Source organism: Pelodiscus sinensis, chromosome 12, assembly GCF_052426305.1.
Source record: "Pelodiscus sinensis isolate ZL-2025 chromosome 12, ASM5242630v1, whole genome shotgun sequence".
In the NCBI taxonomy this organism is placed as follows: domain Eukaryota; kingdom Metazoa; phylum Chordata; order Testudines; family Trionychidae; genus Pelodiscus; species Pelodiscus sinensis.
The window spans coordinates 2,402,018-2,416,652 of record NC_143063.1 but is presented as its reverse complement, the minus strand read 5'-3'; the positions used below and the strand labels follow the sequence as shown (position 1 = coordinate 2,416,652).

At 55.8% G+C, this 14,635-nt stretch overlaps 1 protein-coding gene across 3 annotated transcripts in view; it reads left to right on the top strand.

Moving 5' to 3' along the window:
* The window catches only part of PLEKHG4 (pleckstrin homology and RhoGEF domain containing G4), a 98,351-nt gene that overhangs the window by 29,994 nt on the left and 53,722 nt on the right, over positions 1–14,635 (top strand). For all 3 annotated transcript variants that reach the window (XM_089781393.1, XM_075940575.2, XM_089781392.1), the window contains 4 exons: positions 1,690–1,813; positions 2,972–3,065; positions 9,613–9,699; positions 12,345–12,461. In XM_089781393.1, coding sequence (XP_089637519.1) covers positions 1,690–1,813; positions 2,972–3,065; positions 9,613–9,699; positions 12,345–12,461 — 422 coding nt within the window. The remainder of the gene's footprint in view (positions 1–1,689; positions 1,814–2,971; positions 3,066–9,612; positions 9,700–12,344; positions 12,462–14,635) is intronic.

The following is a 14,635-nucleotide window of genomic DNA, read 5'->3' as shown; positions in this document are numbered from 1 at the left end:
TCTCCCCAGCCCTCAGTGCCATCCGGACCATGGTACGCTGCCTCTCCCCAGCCCTCAGTGCCATCCGGACCGTGGTACGCTGCCTCTCCCCAGCCCTCAGTGCCACCCGGACCGTGGTACGCTGCCTCTCCCCAGCCCTCAGTGCCACCCGGACCGTGGTACGCTGCCTCTCCCCAGCCCTCAGTGCCATCCGGACCGTGGCACGCTGCCTCTCCCCAGCCCTCAGTGCCATCCGGACCGTGGCACGCTGCCTCTCCCCAGCCCTCAGTGCCATCCGGACCGTGGCACGCTGCCTCTCCCCAGCCCTCAGTGCCATCCGGACCGTGGTACGCTGCCTCTCCCCAGCCCTCAGTGCCACCCGGACCGTGGTACGCTGCCTCTCCCCAGCCCTCAGTGCCACCCGGACCGTGGTACGCTGCCTCTCCCCAGCCCTCAGTGCCATCCGGACCGTGGTACGCTGCCTCTCCCCAGCCCTCAGTGCCATCTGGACCGTGGCACGCTGCCTCTCCCCAGCCCTCAGTGCCATCTGGACCGTGGCACGTTGCCTCTCCCCAGCCCTCAGTGCCATCTGGACCGTGGCACGCTGCCTCTCCCCAGCCCTCAGTGCCACCCGGACCATGGTACGCTGCCTCTCCCCAGCCCTCAGTGCCACCCGGACCGTGGTACGCTGCCTCTCCCCAGCCCTCAGTGCCATCTGGACCGTGGCACGCTGCTTCTCTCCAGCCCTCAGCGCCGCCTGGTCCGTGGCACGCTGCCTCTCCCCAGCCCTCAGTGCCATCTGGACCGTGGCACGCTGCCTCTCCCCAGCCCTCAGTGCCACCCGGACCATGGTACGCTGCCTCTCCCCAGCCCTCAGTGCCACCCGGACCGTGGTACGCTGCCTCTCCCCAGCCCTCAGTGCCATCTGGACCGTGGCACGCTGCTTCTCTCCAGCCCTCAGCGCCGCCTGGTCCGTGGCACGTTGCCTCTCCCCAGCCTTGTGCTGGCCCAGAATAGGAGCTGCTGCTTCCCTCTCGGTGCCTTTGCTGTGCGAGGAGCCTGCTGCTCTGGTGCGGGGACATGGGGCTTTGCTCCTGCGGCGGGAGCAGGAAGGCTGCCTTGGAGTCGGCTGCGCCCGGTTCCGTGTAAATTGCTTCCAGCTGACAGCAGCCAGCTGCAAAGGGAGTCAGCCTGCCGGAGGGCGCAGCGGGCTCTCTGCCCGTCAAGCCGGGGTTCCCTGACGTGGTGCCGGGCCGAGGGTGGACCTGAATCGCTGCTTCCAGTAACTCCTCAGATCTTTATCAGAGGCCGTGCAAGCAGCGAACGTAACACCAGGACCACCGGCGCTTAGAGCACGAGCCTCTGCCGCGCAGCTCAAAACCAGCTGGCTCCCGGCTAGGGCTCAGGGCAAACTCCCTCTCTCCGGAAGTGGTCCCAGGGCCACGCCGTGGGGCAGTGCCCACGCCCGGCAGGCCTGTGCGTTGCACCCACATGGCTCCAGGGGGCACCGGGCTGATCCTGCTCGTCCCCGACGGGCTCTGGCCTATTGCTCAATGCTGGCGGGGGGAAGAGCCTTTGGTCCCCCTGGCAATGCTGTAATTTTCTGGGGAGTTGCTGTGGGGAGAGGGGCTGCCCTGGGGGTGATCTGGGGGGAGGGTCTCCTCCAGGGTTCCCCAAGCTGCAGAGGTGAAACGAAATGCTCCTTTCCAGGCACCAGAGACAAGAGTGGGCGTGCGGTGGCCATAATCACCACGAGGAACACCGTCTGGCTGAACCCCCACTGCAACACCGCCGAGCTGGTGCGCCTCCTCCTCTACTTACACAGCATCCCCAGGTGGGTGACTCGTCCCGCCCGGGCGGGCCAGCTCGACCGGGGGCTGCCGGACTGGGGGCGAGTTCGAGGGCACTGGCCCCAGGCAGCTTTGGAAGTGCAGGTTGAACCTCTCTAGTCCGGCACCCTTGGGCCCTGGCCGCTGGCGAACCAGAGCACGTGCCCCACCACGGCAGGTCCATGTTGGCACCAGCGTGACCAACGATTCCACGGCTTGCTGGGCTCTTAGCAGACATTAGGGGTAAGTTAGAGCCAAACCCTGCGAGCCAGGGTGGCTGTAAACAGAGTTTACGGGACTGCGGGAAACTTGGCCACCCCCATGCTAAGTGGACACCCGGCTAACGGAGATCATGGAGGTTGCTGAACGAGAGAGGTTCAGCCTGCGGCCTCGGTGCTTTGGCCATGCCGTGTACTAAGGCTTTGTGTGCGTTCCCAGGCATTGCTATAAATCCGCACCATTCCTCACTGATCTGCATTGACTCAGGACACAGGGCTTGGCAAACATGACACTGCCAATCCCGGCGTAGCCCAGCAGTCCCAGGACACCTTTCCAAGAGCGTTGGATGAGTGACGGACAGGCCCCTGGAACAGAGCCGGATCAGGCACTTTGCCAGGCAGGGCTAAACGCTTTCAGAATGCGCCGGTTTGTGCGTTGCCAGTCCCCCTGCGCTCCCTGGCTGACAGGGCTCCCTCCCGACTCCTCCCAGACTCCCCTGGGGTCTGTGTTTTGCAATGCTTTTAAGGACACAGTTTGTTCCCAGTGTGAGCATCGGCGCCGGAGCATCCGAAGGATGCAGGGTTGCTGGGTGCCCATCCTCGGGCACGGGCAGCAAGGGCTGGCTCTCCCTCCGCGCAGCCTGCCTCCCCAGAGGTGCGATGGACCGTGCGGGTTTGCTGCTGGCGTCTGGGCAGGGGAGCCGCATGGCTGGAGTGGCAGCGCCATGGGAGGAGGTGGCAGCAGGAATTAGCTTGGTAAAGGGGAAGGGAAAACCAGAGCAGTCTGGGCATCTCCAGCGGGAACTATTGCAGCTCATAAGAGGAGGCGTTCGGGGCTTCCCTTCACAGAGGTGCATCGGCAGCGGCGCCCCCTGTTCCTGGACAGGACGGCGGGACTCGCCCGGGCTGCCCACGCACTAACCACGTCTTTCCTTTCCCTCCCAGGGCCGCGTGCCGAGCGCTCGGCCTCACCGTGCTGGTGGACGCCCGTCGCTGCTCACCCGTCCCCGCCCTTTTTAAGGCTTTCAACCTACTGCAGGTGAGCCCTAGAAACAGCCCCGGCCCTTTGCTACGGTTGCCAGCGCCTGGCCCTGAACGTCCCTGCCATCCCAGGTTTGGCTGCGGTCAGGCCCCGTTTCAGGGGGACCCTCCTGCCTGCACTTCCCAGGAAAAGCCAGAGCCCTGCCTTTGGGGGGAAAAGAGCTGCCACGTTCAGCCCCGGCGAGAGCTTTGCCCCAGTCGAAGCGCTGGCTGCTCTGAACTCACAACGTGCCGCCCCAGTTCCGGTGAGTGTCTCTTGGCATCACGGTTCTGGTTTCACCCGTCAGCTGCCGGAACCGCTCGTGGCCCGTTGCTGCCAAAGGCAGGTGAGCAGTGAGGCAGAGAGGCCGGCACGGGGCTGGCGGGGCAGTCCCTGAAGGAGGACGCCGCGTCAGGCCAGCGCGCTAGGGAGGGGGAGGATGTCTGTTGGTCTGGCAGGGGGTGAATGATTGGAACCAGACATGCGGTAACTTAATCTTGGTCCAGGTCAAAGGCTTTCATGTCAGTCAGCTGGAAAGCCAGTGCCTGGCGCTGACACTGATCAGACCTTATTTCCCATCTGTTGCTCGCAATCCAAGCAAGATAACGAGCCGGAGCTGCAGCTAATCAGGGCCAAGCAGGTGCCTCCTGGCACTGGCCTCGTGGCCCCCGCTGCTCCCACAGACTCGGAATGAACCCGGGCGTCTGTGCATGCAGAGAGGGCAGCAGCTGACTGTGTGTGGTGCTTTGCTTTGCCGCACCGGCGGGCAGGGGCTGGGGCAGGAGCTGTGCCCAAGCAACATGCTTTTCCCCTGGGCAAGGGTGCAAAGAGCAGGACGGAACCCAGTTCTGGGCGTGGGATGCAGGTCCCCGGGCCGCCCGGGGACACTGGTGGCTCTGGGCAGCGCGGCCGAGGGGGCCATTCAAAGTCCCCTCAGAGTTGCTCCCTGGCGGAGGCTGGGGCACGATCCGCTCTCTGGAGTCCACGGGGCTAGGTTCAGTAGGTCTGGACACTGCGCTGCCCCCCGGAAGGGGCCAACAACAGGACCCGCTCCTAGCCAGGGGGGCCGCAGGGCTCTGCACGCTGACCCCCCTCCCAGGCAGCAGCTCCGCACTTCCATTGGACAGGAACTGGCCAATGGGAGCCGGGAGGCGGTGCCTGTGGGCGAGAGCCGCGTGGAGCTGCTTGCGCCCCTCCGCCTAGGAGTCAGACCCGCTGCCAGCTGCTCCTGGGGCGCAGGTGGTCTGCAGCGCCAGGAGAGGCAGGAGGCTGCCTTAGCCCCCTGCTGTGCCGCTGCCCGGGAGCTGCCGGAGGTAAGTCTGAGCCCCTAGGCCTGAGGCCCCCGGCCCACCGCTCCCTCCTGCATCCCAAGTCCCTCATCCCTGCCCCCTTCCACACCTTGAGCCCCTCACCCCCACAGCCCCTCTCAGCTCCCACGCCCCAACCCCCTCATCCCTGGTTCATTTGGGGCACTTGACAATTTTCTTCAGCTGGGTCGCCAGCCAAGGCGATTTGAAAACTGCTGTCCTGGTGCCGCGCTTGCTCCCCGTGCTGCGGGGGCAGTGGTCACAGCGCCTGGGAAAGAGAGCGTCTTCCCTTGCCGAACATCGCTCTTGGCGCCTGGCGCAGGCACCTTCCTCTCGCTTCCAGCCTCCGTTTGCTTGTGCTCAGGGCCATCCCCTTTGCTCTTGTGCCCACGCGCTTCAAAAGCTCTTCACATGCCAGGACACTCCCCTTACAGACCCCCCCTGTCGCCGTGCGAGGCGAGGCAGGCCTCTCGGAACCCGCCAGCCCCCTCTGGCGGGACAGGAGAGCCCCGTGCTGGTGAACAAAGGGTTAAAGGGCAGCTCTGGGCCCAGCAGGCCCCACCCAGCTGCACCCACTGGGCATGCCCTTGCCATTCCTCCGGTTTTCAAAGTCATCCTCATCTTCCGGTACAGTCGTCTCATCCCCTCGGCGCTGACGATGCCTCCTGACTTTTTATCGCTGGCACATTTCATCCGCCCCCGCCTGCTCTGTGCTCCAACATGACAATATTGCAGGGATCCGTTCCCAGATGATTCTTGAGGAACTCAAGTTACCCTAGACAGCTAGTGAAACACAACTTCCCCCTGCAACGTGGCAACAGCAGCACTTCTTCCATTGGCTTGCACACCGTCTGGGGAGCAGGGAGGGATTAAGCTCTGGTGAATCTAAACTCCAGTAGCACCTTCAGCGCTGAGAGGGACCTCAGAGAATAGTTAAAAACGATGAAGAATCTGGGCTGTGCAGGTATATTAACTGCACTGAGCACGTGTAGTGAGGTTAGCAGTGACCTAGAGCAGTGGTCCCCAACCTTTTGGGGCTGCCGGGTGCCCGGGGACGGGGCCTTTCAAGCACCGGGCACCCGGGGGTGGGACTGCACATGCGCCCGGGGGCGGGACCGCACACGCGCCGCATGCCCAGTGCCAGCACCACCCATGCGCCGCACTCCCGGGGCCGACGCCACTCCTGTGCCGCATGCCCGGGGTGGAGCTGCCTGTACGCCATGCGCCCGGGGCTGACACCGCTCCTGTGCTGCACGCCCAGGGGCAGGGCCACCCATACACCGCATGCCTGGGGCCGGAACAGCCCATGCGCTGCATGCCTGGGGCCAGCGCTGCTCCTGTGCCGCGTGCCCAGGAGCTGGCAGTGCCCATGTGCCGCGCACCTGGGGCCAGCGCTGCTCCTGTGCCGTGTGCCCTGGGGCGGGGAAGCCCATACGCTGCACTCCCGGGGCCGGCACAGCCCATGCACCGCGCACCCAGGGGTGGGGCTGCCCAAGTGCTGCACACCCAGGAGCGGGGCCAGCCCTGATCAGTCGGCGGGCGCACAGGAATGGCCCGGCGGGCGCCATGGTGCCCGCAGGCGCTGCGTTGGGGACCACTGACCTAGAGGTTATAAAAATCCCCCCCAGGTCTATAAAGGGTAGGAGCTATGTGGACACAGCAGTGCTGAGAAGAGAAAAGTTCTGCACTGGCAGGGCATAGGCTGGATGATCTAAACCCAAATGCTTTTTCCATCTGTGGTTCTTAGACCTCCCAACCCCGTTGACTTTCCCAGGGGGCTGCTGGGTGTCTGACCCTTCTACAAGTCTGCTGGAAAATCCCCTTCCGATTGGTTTCCCTTTTCCACTTCCCCACCTCCTGGGGGAGGACAGATAATCAGAGCTGCTGTGTGCACCGAGGAGAAATTTCCACCCGCTGCAGCTGTTGCCAGTGCGTCCCTCCCTTTCCCCTCGGTGCTCTGGAGGTCAGTTTTATTTATTCTTTAATAAAACCTTTCACCAGCTTGAGTGAAATATGCTGGAGGCCTCATGCTGCCAGTATTCAAACACACTTGGCATTTCTAAACGGTATACTTAACAATTCGTTGCAGCCAGCATGGGGAAATTCTATAGTCGACCTTGCCTTAACCGATAAAAAGGAACAGATCACATAACTACATATTAATATAGCTTATGTGCAAATGACCATGACTTGATCACATTTATAATACGCTAGGAGAATAAAGTCAAAACACATTTTATTTCTGTATATAAAATATACCTACCTGATGATTTAACAGGGCCAGTTTCACAAAGCTGAAAATAATTAAGGGTACGTCTAGACTACATGCCTCTGTCACCAGAGGCATGTAGATTAGGCTACCAGACATAGGAAAATTAAGTGTTGATTTAAATAATCGCCACTTCATTTAAATTTACATGGCTGCCGCGCTGAGCCGACAAACAGCTGATCAGCTGTTTGTCGGCTCAGCGCGATAGTCTTGACGCGCGGGTGTCGACATCAAAGGTATTTGTCGACCACCCAGGTATACCTCATTCCAGGAGGCATACCTGGGTGGTCGACAAATACCTTTGATGTCGACACCCGCGTGTCCAGACTATCGCGCTGAGCCGACAAACAGCTGATCAGCTGTTTGTCGGCTCAGCGCGGCAGCCATGTAATTAAATGAAGCGGCGATTATTTAAATCGACGCTTCATTTTCCTATGTCTGGTAGCCTAATCTACATGCCTCTGGCGACAGAGGCATGTAGTCTAGACGTACCCTAAGTTGAATCAGCTGGGAGGAAGAATGTAATCAGAAAAATATGATTGATAATGGGGAATCATTTAGGAACACCCAAGTGGCTCGATCCCACAATCAAGGAAGAAGGCTGAATTGGTTAAAAAAATTTAGTTTCGAGAGCAAGTAAAGGCAGCTGGGAAAATAAAAAAAAAAACCATCAATGCAAGAAAAGGGATGTTGATAGTAATGAATATAAATCAGAAATCAGGCATTGTAGAAAATTGATAAGGGAAATAAAGGGACACAAGGAGCCATCTAAAGCCAGCAGATTTTCAGACAGTGAGAAAGAGGCTTTTAATTATTTCCGAAACAAAAAGAGTCCTGACAGTGTTAGAAAGTAGCAATAGTAATGCCAAAAAGGCAGAGGTGTTCAATAAAATATTTCAGTTCCGTATTTTGGTAAGAAAAAGATTGTATAGCTTTATTATCCAGTGATGATTACACTCTTTCATTGAACTAGTGTCTTTGAATGATATTAAATAGAAGCTACTAAATTCAGACATTTTTAAACCAGTAAGTTTAGGTATCTTTAATCCAAGAGTTCTAAAAGAGTTGGCATAGAAAATTTCTGGATTGTTAAGGTTGATTTCCAATAAGTCTTGGAAGAGTGGAAGAGAAGACTGGAAGATATCTAATGTTGGGCTGATTTTTCAAACAGTTAACGGGATGACCTAGCTGTTTCCCTAACATTGATCCATGGCAGAATCATAGAGCAGCTAATAGAACTCCATTAATAAAGAATTAAAAGAAGGTAATGTAATTAGTGCCAATCAACATGGGTTTATGAAAAATAGACTGTTGAAGTAATGTGATATTTTTGATGACATTACAAGTTTATTGATAAGGGCAATAGTATTTTCATCATATACTTAGACTTCCATAAGACATTTGATTTGGTACCACAGAACAGCTTTTTTGGCTCGTGAGTAACAGGACGGGGCAAGTGCGCAGTGGATGCTAGAAGCATCGAGCTAACACTGGCTGGGTTTTTTTCCGGAGAGGCTCACGAACATGAGTGCCTCTCTTCTGGCAGACTGTCCAAACCAGGGCAGACACCCCAAACTGTGTCCCATAAGTAGATTTCACCAAGCCGGTACCAAACATGACCCCAGTCTCACCAGGGAGGCCCCTGAAACTCTCCAGTCTAACTTGCAGCCTGGAACAAACTGAACTTAGCGCTAAATGGTCACTTACACGACAAATCACACGGCCAGCCTGCATCCTGAACCCCTTGACTCAGCCCCACCCCAGAGCACTGATTGAAATGGAGCCTGGGCATTTTCATTTCATTTTCCAATAACCAAAACCGCATTGAGTCAGGGACCCGAGCGATGCCAGGTAGATCGTCGGTATAACCTAAGCTCCCTTGCGGCAGCTCAAGCCCATTGCGTCTTGTCCGTCCCACCTTCCGTAGACACGAGAACAACGGAGCACCGTCCTCTGGAGAACAAGCGTAGCAGAGCTGAAGACTCCCCACCTCACTCCTCTTTTCGCCAAGCTAAACAGGCCCCATTTCTTTGCCCTTCCTTCCAGGCCAGGTGTTCCCAGCATTTGTGATGCTCTCCTCTGGACACTGTCCAGTTTGTTCACCTCTTGCCCCAAGCATGGTGTGCAAAATGGGACACTGTGTCCCGCGGACGCGTCGCCAGTGCTGAGCAGAGGTGGGCAATCCCCACCTGTACCTCACATGCAGCTCCCCAGGACGAGACGAGCTGGGTCCACAACTGCATCTCGAGCGGGGACCCATGGGAACCGCCGGTTACAGCCGAACTCCCAGCTAGCCGGAGAGGTGGTGAAATCTCCGTCACTGGGGATATTGAAGAGCACGTCAGACACACACCCGTCAGGGATGGTCAGACGGTGCTTGATCCTGCCGTGAGGGCAGGGGACTGGACTCGATGACCTCACGAGGTCCCTGCCAGTTCTAGGATTCTCTGATCTCCATTGTCTCTCCGAGTGGTCTTTGGGAGGGGTCCATTCAGAGGGGCAAGCTGTTGTTACCCCCTCTTAGCTTTTTGTGACCACTCTCTTGGGGCTCCCCATGGAACATCTGCTGGGAGACCTATGCTGGATCAGGGGAGAGCTGAAGGCTGCTGCTGGCAGGATACCCTTCCTTTGCTGCCTCCGTCCATTCATGCTAGTGGCTGGAGGCAAGTCCTTGAAGTCAGGCTGGGAGCAGCTAAGTAAAGAACACAGAATTGCTGGCATTGTGGGGAACCTGCTACTTTTCACGTCGGGACAGTGGCTGGTGTGCAGGTAGCTCTTTTACGGCATCCAGGTAACCTGTCCTTGTGCTGGGTTCCCCTAAGAGCTAGCAGCTTGCAGGGTGTTTTCTCTTTAGCTCAGACCCCCCCCCCAGCAGGTCGGACTGCCCACCCCTCAGCTATGGGTGAAGAGGTGGAATTCAGCGAAGGGTGCCTGTGCCAGAGCAGCCCGTCCAGCTCGTGAGGGATCTGTGCTCTGTTCTCGGTTGCAGGAAATGGCTCCACACTGTATTCACGGAGTTCTGCTGCTTGTCGAAAGAGATCTCGCCTTCCGGATGGAGAAGCCGCCAGCGCTGCAGGTAAGGGTCTGATTCCTGCAGGGACTCGTGGGAAGCCCTCTGAACGGTGAGCTCTTTGTGCACAAGTGTGCCGGTTTCCACCAGAAATCTCCGTCGAGCGGCTCTGCGTTCTACAGGAGTGTGTCTCTCTCTAGGGCAACTAAAATGATCAGGGGTTTGGAACAGGTCCCATATGAAGAGAGGCTAAAGAGACTGGGACTTTTCAGTTTAGAAAAGAGGAGACTGAGGGGGGATATGATAGAGGTCTATAAAAGCATGAGTGGTGTGGAGAGGGTGCATAAAGAAAAGTTCTTCATTAGTTCCCATAATAGAAGGACTAGAGGACACCAAATGAAATGAATGGGTAGCAGGCTTCAAACTAACAAGAGAAAGTTCTTCTTCACAAAGCAAAGAGTCAACCTGTGGAACTCCTTGCTGCAGGAGGCTGTGAAGGCTAGAACTAGAACAGAGTTTAAAGAGAAGTGAGATAAAGTCATGGAGGTTGGGTCCATGGAGTGGTATTAGTCAGGGGGTAGAAATGGTGTCCCTGGCCTCTGTTTGTGGAAGGCTGGAGATGGATGGCACGAGACAAATGGCTTGGTCATTGTCTTCGGTCCATCCCCTCCAGGGTCCCTAGTGTTGGCTGCTGTCGGCAGACAGGCTACTGGGCTAGATGGACCTTTGGTCTGACCCCGTACGGCCATTCTAAGCTCAGGGCTCAGGGTCGGGGGTCTCAGTGGACCACCTTGATTTTCATGCCAACCTGCTCCTGGGTGGCCAGGCTGGCAGCTCTCCTGCCCTAGACGGCCACTTTCCTGTGCCTAGTGCGGAGGTCGTGGATGAGGTCCACGATGTCTGCACTAGACCAGGCGGGCGCCCGCCTCTTGCGGACGCGGGCAGGCTCCCAGGAGCCGCCAGCCTGGTCCCGGGAAGAGGCGGAGGGCTGGGTGGCAGCGGGTGTCTGGCTCGAGCCGTGCCAGGTGCAGGGTCTGCTGGCTGGGTGCTGGCAGGCTTGCACCTGACACGGGTACTGTAGCCAGACCGTGCCCCTTTAAGGGCTCTGGGGCTGGGAGGGGGGCGGACGAGTTTCCCTGGTGGTGCCCAGAGTGGCCACCAGGGAAAGCTGGGGAGGGCTAGCCTCCCACTAGTTCGAATTAAGTGGTTACACAGCCCTTAATTCGAACTAGTTAATTCAAACGAGGCGTTAGTCCTCGTGGAATGAGGTTTACCTAGTTCGAATTAAGCGCTCCGCTAGTTCGAATTAAGTTCGAACTAGCGGATTGCTAGTGTAGCGCCTATCAAAGTTAATTCAAACTAACGTCTGTTAGTTCGAATTAACTTTGTAGTGTAGACAGACCCTAACTGTGGGACTGTTTGTGTTGCTGTCCTGCCCTGAACCAGGGCGTGGGCTTGCCAGCTGTTGAACTACTATTTGTTTGTCTTTGTTTGCCAGATCCATCCTGTACTCCAGGCCAGGGGCTTAAAGGGGACCACTGGGCCTTTGTGTATAGGCCAGAGCTCAGGTCTGGGGCCAGGACTAAGCCAGCTGGCTTACAGAGAGGCATAGGGCAAGGCACAGGGAGGTCTAGCTGTGTGGGTGAAATGACTTGGGGGGGCGGGGGGAAGGCGTGGAAGAAGTGAAAGTTCCCAACTCCAAGAGGAGGGTGCAGAAGAGATTAAGAAAGAAATTGGCGCACAGGAGACTCACAGGGGAAGCCAGTGTTTTAAGGAGAAAAGGGAAACTGGGCATCTCTAGGGGAATGTCGGCTGCCTGTGTCCAATTGCTCGCTCCCAGCCAACCCGCTCTGCAAATCTCGGCCGTTTTCCTGCTGGGTATTATGTATCCTGCATGGCACCAGCTCGGCTCCAGCCTCTGACTGGAGCATGCGGGGGTGTATTGGCTCTCGGATACCCGCTACGTGGCCAATGGCTCCTGGCACAGCGTGGAGAGGCACTGAGGTTGCAGAAGGGGAGGGCTGCTGTGCGTGGAGGCTGCTCCGGGCATTACTTTAGAAAACGTACTGCTTGTTTTACAATCCCACAGAAACGTTACAAACATGCATGACTCAGAGCGGGCCGTGTGAGCGTGGAAGGCCGAGCCTCGCGCTGTCTCCACCACAGAATTTCGGCTTTGGAGGAATTCCTGGCTCTCCTCAAACTTCCGTTTCACGCTTGCTCGGCTTCCAGTGTGCCCGCCGAACTGTGGAACGGCAAGCGAGCGAATTAGTCCAAGATTGGCGAGCTTTTATTGTTTCCTTCCCATTGTGATTGGGCTGCACATGTACATGTAGGAGTTCAGTCTGCCACAGAGCACTGGGATCTCATTAGCCTTGCTGTAAGGTTGACCAAGAAAGAGACACTCACCTGAGTTTTCCTCTTTCCCCTCAGGGCAAGCCTGCACTGCCAAAAAACTGTGGTCGCGGCTCAGGTTAGCTCACTCAGGTTAAAACAGCCACTTGGCTTTTATCCCCTGTCAGGGATGCTTGGGGTCGAACTCGAGCTACTACCTGGAGCTGAAGGCTGTGTTGCTTCCTTTTTGGTGCTATTTTAATGCGCGTTAGCTAACCCAAGTTGAAGAACGCCCCTTTTCTGGCAGTGTAAGCACCGCTCTGCAAGTTCCTCTCTGCAGGCAGACCGGTGACGCCAATGTGCTCGTTTCTTCTCAGATGGAGCTCCTCACCTCCATGAAGTCCCTCCACAAGCACATAGACAGCACGCAGCTGCCGCTGGAATTGGATGGGACCTTCCCATACTGCCATCGGGACTGGTTAAGCTTTCGCACGGTGAGTGAGAAGGGCAGGGGTCTACCGTTGCTGCTTGTGGGGCCAGGTCGGGTTTCCAGATGCCGGAGAGGAGAACCATTGTATCACATACGGGGTTAGGGCAAGGTATGGCAGGAAATGCACAAGACGTGCTGTTCTGGTTCCCCGGGTAGCCGTGTCTCAGCTACACTGCGCGTGGCGGGTTTGTCTTTCCATGGCCTTTTGTGGATGTGCCAAGTGGCTGTGGGAACCGCAGCTTTGCATCTCTTCTCTTGGGTATTTTTAGGAATGGAGCTGCCAGCCAGAGGGAGCGGAGGGAACGCTGGGAGGGACTGGGCTATTAATGTCTCCCTTTGGCCACTAGAGGCTTGGATGCACTGCCCTACTGGAGCTGTGTGGTGGCTCCTCACAGCTCACTGAGTGGCCGATACCAGTATATTAACCAGGAAGCCATGGCAGGGAGCCGTCTGAGCAGTGACCCAGCCTCCTTGCCTGCTCCCGCTTGCAACAAATTCCAGCTTCTGACTGGTTTTCCTTGACTTTGCTATTTGACTGCTGTGCCCGACCCCGAGGTCCTAGCATCCTCTCCTTGCTTCTTATCTTCCTACTGCAAAGACTCCTTCCTTCTTTTACATGCCCAGGGACTCTCCTGAAGTTTGTTTCTGTGTCAGTGAGGAGAACAACGTCACCACTTAACAAATAGTCATTGCAATGATAAACCGTCAGAAGTGATCCCAGTTAGTTCGACTTCTGTTATTTCGGAGCCAGATTTCCTGGAATACATAAAAGACTCCTCATTGGAGCCATGTTCTGATGCTTTTTACCATGGACGTTTGAGTTCTTGGAGGAAATGTCTACACCCCGTCCTCTAGCAGAGATTTTACCAAACTTACCACCTCACTCTACCCCATGCATCACGGTATTCCTGTAGCAATAAAAGCCACATTTCTAGTACAGGTTGAATCTCTCTAGTCCAGAACTCTCTGGTCTGGCAACATCCGTGGTCCTGCATGATGTTAGTGAGCTGGGTTTCCACTTAGCCTGGGTGTGGCCAAGTTTCCCATAAAATTGGTTAACAGCCACTAGTCCTGGCCCTCAGTGTTCTGTGCTGTTATTTAGCTCTAATGCACCCTTTCCTCAGAGGTCAGGTTTTCTAACCCTTTTCTCATTTTTGTTACTCTCTTCTGGACTTTCTCCAGTTTGGATACAGCTTTCTTTGAGTGTGGGGCCCACAATTGATGACAGTGCTTCATTTGAGGCCTGACCAGTACCAATTAGAGCGTTACAATTACCTCCCGTGTCTTACATACAACACTCCTCTTAATGCCTCCCAGAATATTAACCTTTTTTGTTTGCAATTGCATACTGAATTTCTGAGCCCCTGTAAGCGCCAAGACCTTCACAGCAGCTCTACCACTTAGCCACTTATTCCGTCCTTTATAGCTGTGCATTTCCTGAGTGCAGAACGCTGCACTTGCCTTTATTGAATTCCATCCTGTTGCTGTCCTCTAACATGTCAAGGTTATTCTGAAGTCTAACGCCGTCCTCCCAAGTTCTTGCAACCCCTCCCATCCTCTGCAGATTGTATAAGCATGCTCTCCACTCCATTATCCCAGCCATCAGTGAAAATATTGAATAGTTCCAGCACAGAGCCCTGGAGTAAGATTCCCTCTCTCAGTCTGAGAGTGAGACATTGATAACTACTCTTTGAGTGTCTACAGACTTTATCGGTCATGTTCCCACGGTGTGGTCATTTCTTGTAGAACGCATTTCCCTAGTTTCACTGTCAAAATGTCACGTAGGACTATGTCAAAACCCTTATGAAAATATTAAATAGCTCCACCCTCTTGATTTTTAACAATTATTAGCTCTCCTTCCCTGTGACAGAGAGGGCCTTTGCTTTGTACTTATCTTTGTACTTATCTTGCCTCTAATGTATCTAATGAACCGTTTCTTGCTGCCTTTTATTTCCCTTGCTAAAGGAAACTCGTGTTGTGCCTTTCTGAGTTTGCCCCTTCATGTTTGTGTTATTATTTTGTGCTTCTCTTCAGTAGAGAAAAGTCCATTTCCACTTTTGTAGAATTTCTTTTTGATTTTCAGGTCATTAAAGAATTTTTGATGGAGTCATATTGGACTCTGCCTATTCCTCCTATCTTTCTTTCACCTCCAGATAGCTTGCCATTGTGCTTTTGCTA